Source organism: Hippoglossus hippoglossus, chromosome 3 (genome assembly GCF_009819705.1).
Source record: "Hippoglossus hippoglossus isolate fHipHip1 chromosome 3, fHipHip1.pri, whole genome shotgun sequence".
Taxonomy (NCBI): domain Eukaryota; kingdom Metazoa; phylum Chordata; class Actinopteri; order Pleuronectiformes; family Pleuronectidae; genus Hippoglossus; species Hippoglossus hippoglossus.
In genome coordinates this window covers 11,458,484-11,464,847 of record NC_047153.1, presented here as the reverse complement: position 1 = coordinate 11,464,847, position 6,364 = coordinate 11,458,484, and the positions used below count along the sequence as shown (strand labels likewise).

Genomic DNA, 6,364 nt, shown 5'->3' with positions numbered 1-6,364 from the left:
GTCAAGGCTACTGTAAAAACCATGGCAGCCTCCGTAGAGAGAACCCGCTCCTGATGTAAATATAAAGTATTTAAATATAAAGGGCTCATTCTATAGTAAGGAAAACAACAATTCGTACAATTGAGATGAAACACTCTCGTGAAAACATCACAAGGATTATTTTATTGTCAATTTCTGCCAAAGATACCTTTCAGCTAAATCTTACATACTTAACCTTTACTTTTGTATTAATAGTATAAATACGTTTTCTTATTAGCGTTATGATTTATTTAAAAAAATATTCTGAACCAATAGTTTAAACACTGATTCACAGTAATTACAAAAGATGCATTCAGTGTCCTCTCGTGAACATCCAGCTCCTGCCATAAATAACACGCTGAGCTCGGGGGTTATCATCCCCTTTCCGAGGATTAGTGAACGCACCGTGACACTGGCAGCTAGCCTAGCCGGCTAACTTGGCTTATCTGATTTATCGCCCGAGTTAAGCACGCGTAAGGTTAGCCAGGATTACCAACTTTAGTTTCCCCACATCTAGCGTTTAACGCAACGTCTACCTGACACCAAACAGCCTCACCTCATCAGGATGGCATCGCTCGGGGAGCCTGTGCGGCTGGAAAGAGGTAAAGTTAATGCGCTAGCTAGAGTTAGCTCAGGAATATTTGTTGTGATAGCAGGGAGGCGTTAGCCTAGCTTAGCCACCATTCGCTTAATGCAGCTGATTGTTGTTCTTTCGGGCTGCATACGTTATTATTTAGCCACATTTTACTGCACTAACAATGTCTTACTGACAACTTAACGGCTTTGGTCAATTGCGTGTATTTTTTGGCAACGAACTATTTTTATCGTCAGTTTCTGCTGTTATATCGCTTCACTTTGCGCAGCAGCTAACTGGCTAATATGAGTTAAAACAGGGAGTGAACCGAGCTGGTTTGTTAAAGGGTCGATGAGAGTCAGCAGCGAACACACTGAGCTCCATTCACTTAGTTCCACCGCCTCCATCGTCGTTAGCAGCGATGATGAGCAGGAGGAATTCAGTGCATTGTTTATTCAACCTGAGTCGATCTTATAACGCAACACTGACATTAGCATCTGCTGCGTCTGCTAACACAGCAGAGAAAACCCAGATTTACACAAACATACATACGTTTAATAATCATCTGCGAGTCTCTGGATCTACGGAAATATTGAGGAAGGTTGATCTCATTAGCAATTCGCAGACACAAGGGACACAAATGGAATATAGATTAAAATACAGACAGAAAATTTGAGGAAAATGACTTAATGATTCGTCTGAAATGAAATATGAAGCGTGATATGTTGTGGGTTGCTTCATAACAATTAGGGCTGGGAAATAAAGTCGTATACAAAATTATTGCATTATAATTTTAATTGATAATATATAACACAGGTTCATTGTATAGTGATACAATTAAAAAGGTTCTGCTGTGTATCAAGTGTTTGTCATTCTCTGCTCTTTGGGAAGAGATTAAACCACAACCTTCACTCCGAAGCAAAAATCCATCTTTAAACTTGTAATAAATATTAATGTGATAATCATCAATATTAACTGTTAGGTCAATTTTTATTTAGATAGAATTTTGGTCCATGTCACCCAGCAATAACAACACTGTTTTATCCAAGTCAAGACAACTCTCTCCACAGGGACAAATCCCTTTTAATCAGAGCATGTGTTTTGAAGGAAAAGATAAATTTAGTCTCCAACTAATTAAAAACGTGTTAATTGACAACAAGCTTATTCCAGTTTTGCTTTTAATAGATAGTTTCCAGTGTTGTGTGTGTGTGTGTCCAGTGTTAAATGTTTCTATTTGCAGAGTAGTGAAAACCTTGATGGTGCTATTTCTGCTCTCGTTGACAGACATCAACCGTGCCATTGAACTGCTTGATAAGCTCCAGAGGACGGGGGAAGTGCCCCCCCAGAAGCTGCAGGCGCTGCAGAGGGTCTTACAGAGTGAATTCTGTAACGCTGTCAGAGAAGTGAGACGTGGTCTTTGCTGTTCTTACAACACTTACCTCCTGTTTTCTCTTGTGATGTTAAACTTGAAAGGCTGAATTTGATGTGATTGCTTTGAGATGTGGTGATGACATATTGTCCCAACAATGTCTCCTCAGGTGTATGAACATGTGTATGAAACGGTGGACATCAACAGCAGTCCTGAGGTCAGGGCCAACGCAACAGCCAAGGTAGACCCTCGTCATCCAAGTTGTCATCTCCCATACAAGCATTTGACTTGAGCTGGCCTTTTAACTACTCTTAATTTCAAACTATTTGTTTTTTAACATCACTACTTGTTCATTCGTAGGCTACTGTGGCAGCTTTTGCAGCGAGTGAGGGTCACTCACATCCACGTGTGGTGGAACTGCCGAAGACGGAAGAAGGTCTTGGTTTCAACATCATGGGTGGAAAGGAGCAAAATTCCCCTATTTACATCTCACGGATCATCCCAGGAGGCATCGCTGACCGTCATGGCGGCCTGAAGAGAGGCGACCAGCTTCTCTCTGTTAATGGGGTGGTACGTTGAATTCACAGAATCACTACATACAAAGTGTGGCATGCATTTCATTTTCAGTTTGTGTACAGCTCATTGGGGATGCACTGATCCAATTCAGTTCATCTATACCCAGTACCTGTAAAATACTGAGGCAATACTGTTGCTTCCTACATATTGAGTGCATCGTGAGATAAACAATTACCCATGGTATATATCTTTTTGATTATAAAGTCATAAAATAATCTTGTATGTCTGTGTCTTGTATTACAGTATATCTGTTTTTTTTCCCCCAGAGTGTTGAAGGCGAGCACCATGAGAAAGCTGTGGAACTCCTCAAAGCAGCTCAGGGCACAGTGAAGCTGGTAGTAAGGTACACCCCCAAAGTCCTCGAGGAAATGGAGTCCCGCTTTGAGAAAATGAGGTCGGCGAAGCGCCGGCAACAGAACAACTATCCCCAGTAGGATTTTCCCATGTTGATGTCCAGCTCCCATGTCTCTCCTCCTCCCCTCCTCTAGCCTTCTGGCCATCTGTTCTGGTCTCTTTCTTATCTCCCGACCCAAAAAACATAACATACATAAGTCTTAGTTGCCTCTCACTCATTCCCTACATTGTGCTTATACCCTTCTCTGTAGCATTTTTACTATTCAACATTGTTACTGTAATAGACACTACGACTCTAGACGAACACTAGAATGATCACGATTGTCAGTGTAGGTGGTCTCTCACACGTGTGCATTATTTTCAAATTGACAATTTGAATGCAAGTATGAGTACTTTTGTGACCATCTTCAGAGCTTCTTTTACTGGAAAGGTAGTGTTTTTAATTCTTTTATCAGCCACTACCAAGTGCCTCAGGGCAAACACGTTCATCCTATGTACTGTGTTCACTGTTCATTTTTTTTTCTTTCAAATGGTTTGAAGTCGAGTACTGGTTATTAAATGCTTGTGGCAGGAATCACTACATGTTCTGCAACTGTTATTTTCAAAGATCTTTTTAAGTTGAGTATAAATACATTTTCAATTCAACGGCCACTCTAAACGCAAGTCCAGAATAGCTGGAGGAGTTGGTGTCAGTGAATTTGTTAAAAAAACATGTTTGATAACAAGGGAAACCACGGAAAGGACCCATATAATCAACAGTGATGGATAATATGGACGGTTTCTTTCTCTGGGTTAAGTTTTCTTTGTGTCATACCACACTGTTAAAAACATTCAGTAGGTGCTGTAAGTGATACAAAAGGGTCTCAGCAAATCATGAACTAATTCCTGCCATCATAGAGACTCACAGTTTTACTTTTATCTAAGTAGTAAACCTTCACAAGCATAATCTCTGCAGTCAGCATGACACAAGATGAAACCTGTTCAGCTTCTGATTCCTTTTTCTTGACGTGAATCAGGATTTTATACGTTGTGTTTTTCTTTAGTCAGGTACAGAACATTTACATAACATTTGTCTGTGATCTTTGCTTAAATCTGCTTGTTAGTGCTGTTTGCGTCATTTAGTGACGGTACAAAGCAAAGTAAGACATTCATTATATCGAGCAATCTCTTTGTTACAGTAATGTGAGCTGTCGTCATTGTTTTCATGAGTGAAATGGCAGATGCTGATATCGCACACGTTGTTCATGGCCATTCATCATGACTTTATACAGTCTTTAGGGCATTATGTTGAACATCTGTTGTTTTTTAACATTTTATTTCTCAACGTCTGACTCAAAACAAAAAGTGTGTCTGAAATGAAGCCTTCGCTACTTTTGGATTTGTATATCTTGGTTGCATTAAGACCTTTAAGTGGTTTATCATATCCATAACACCAGGACTGGAATCAGGATCAACATTCAAATAGTGCAACTGTAGATTTTAATCATTTAGTTAAACAATGACTTATGACAGCCTACCTGGCTCTGACAATATATTTGTTGCTATACAGTACCAAGACATTTCTGTCATTTCTTTTCATTATTTTTAGCAACTGTCTTTGCCCTATTAAAGCTCCATTCTTTACAATATTTAATTATTCAATATATATTAACAAAAGTATTTATTTTAAGACTTTTCTTGCTATTCCAACAAAGGGAACATTAATGTAGTAATTGTCTGTTCGAACCCTCCTCATTCACTCTTTTAGTGTGACAACAAACTTTCATTTAAGAGACTTATCCACACTAGTGTTTTGTTTCCATGGTAGAGGCAATATCCTGTATATAGCATACATCATCCCTCAAACTAGGCTATAGTTAAGCAAGCCATACGATTTTCCAGTCTCAGGATCCACAAATCCCATAGTTGAGACAGGAAGGTGGCAGTTGAGATAGTTATTTATTAAAAGGAAGGAGGATAAAGTAACGTAACCGTGTGTGAAAGCAGGAAAGCTTTTAGCTTCGCTGTAGCTTCTGTGTTTCTTTGAATGGTGTCATTAACGTCCTGCACTGTTTGTCCTCTGGTGTTGAAGCATTCTTTTCATTTTTTTTTTTATGCCGTGCACTGTTAAATGGACATCCAGTCAAGTTTGTCACTTTCAAATTGTTTTGGCACCAGTTGTCAAGACTTGACATGATGACGATAAACAGCTGCACAGCTATTGTGACCGAGGCGTCTGAAATTATGTCACTGATAGTTTCCATTCGCTTGTGTGATGAAGTAATTCCAACGCTTTTCTCTCTGTTTTTCATTCATTGTTTTTTTTCCCTGCCATCTCCTAACATACATGAAGGTTCAACTTACTGTTACATTTTCAGTCAATTTCTCCAGCAAACTGTAAATAGCTTACTAAAAGGTGTTAAAGTCCATAGGTAGATTTTAGCATGAAATTATTTATATTGTTTTCACCAGAATATGAGTGTGTGTGTGTTTCAGGGATCTGGAAAATGTCCTTAAATGGGTTGCATCACTGAATGTTTAAAAAAAGAAAACATTGTCAGTTCAAGATTAGGGAAATATTGGTTGTTGTTTTTCTACAATAAAGTGAGTTTAATTCGGGGATGATGTGATATTTTTTTCCTTAATAATTGGAACTGAAATTGTTGTTTGCAAAAGTAACATTCAAAGAAAGCAATTTGCAAATTGAAATTTGTTGCAGCCTCTACATTCATATATTATAAGTTTACTTCAGGAGAGACTTCAGTTGAAAGGGAACACAATTCACAATAACAGAAGGAAGTGATAGAAATGAGTCCGTTTGGTTCTCAGACGCCTGATGGTCCAGGTTGAAAGCAGGTGAGGGCGTGTGTAGTGTAGGAGACTCAACCTCAGGATGTACACACTAATGGTGGTTGATAGGACGAAGAGGAGGAGGAGGAGGAGGAGGGTCACAGCGAATCATAGAAATGACTCCTGACATTGACAGAGCAGGTTTAAAGTTTTAAAGCATTGCGTGATTGGCTGATTGGATTACAGTAAACACCTAACCATCAGCTGATCAGAAGAGGCCGGGAGAGAGAGAAGTGTGAAAAGAGGATGGTAGAGAAAGTCTCCCTGAGAGAACTTACGCTAAACGTCCTATGTCAGTCTGCTGTTCCTTGAAATGTCAGGTTACCTGCAGCACTGTGATCCCAGTAGAAGGTGTGGGCAACTTAAATGAAATTGTGTGTTACTTTAACATACATGTAGAATTACCAGGTGTGTTCTCTTTAAATCCTGAAACCAAACTCCTGATGACACCTCCTTAATTTTTGGGATAAAATCTAATACAGCACAGACACACACAGTACTGCAAATCAACTATCTATGCAAGGTCATGGCAAAACTTGTATTGGTGAAAAATAGTTTTGCTGCAGAATGTTATTGACATTTATGACCTAAAGGCTGTGTGGACAAATGTGATGTGGGAGCCGCTGCACTTAAAATGATTGGAT

At 39.2% G+C, this 6,364-nt stretch overlaps 1 protein-coding gene across 1 annotated transcript; it reads left to right on the top strand.

Annotated features, from left to right (window-relative positions):
- The first annotated feature begins 399 nt into the window (after positions 1-399).
- lin7c (lin-7 homolog C (C. elegans)) lies at positions 400-5,492 on the top strand. Its single transcript, XM_034580675.1, has 5 exons — positions 400-620; positions 1,877-1,995; positions 2,131-2,202; positions 2,322-2,531; positions 2,804-5,492. The coding sequence occupies exons 1-5, from the start codon at positions 584-586 to the stop codon at positions 2,969-2,971; spliced, it is 606 nt and encodes a 201-aa protein (XP_034436566.1). The 5' UTR covers positions 400-583; the 3' UTR covers positions 2,972-5,492.
- The last annotated feature ends 872 nt before the right edge of the window (positions 5,493-6,364 follow it).

Bases quoted from the DNA above. Each gene is read 5' to 3' on its own strand.
- lin7c (XM_034580675.1), top strand. From the start codon at position 584: ATGGCATCGCTCGGGGAGCCTGTGCGGCTGGAAAGAG. The intron at 621-1,876 runs GTAAAGTTAATG...TCTCGTTGACAG, and splicing joins GCCTGTGCGGCTGGAAAGAG to ACATCAACCGTGCCATTGAA. The intron at 1,996-2,130 runs GTGAGACGTGGT...ATGTCTCCTCAG, and splicing joins TCTGTAACGCTGTCAGAGAA to GTGTATGAACATGTGTATGA.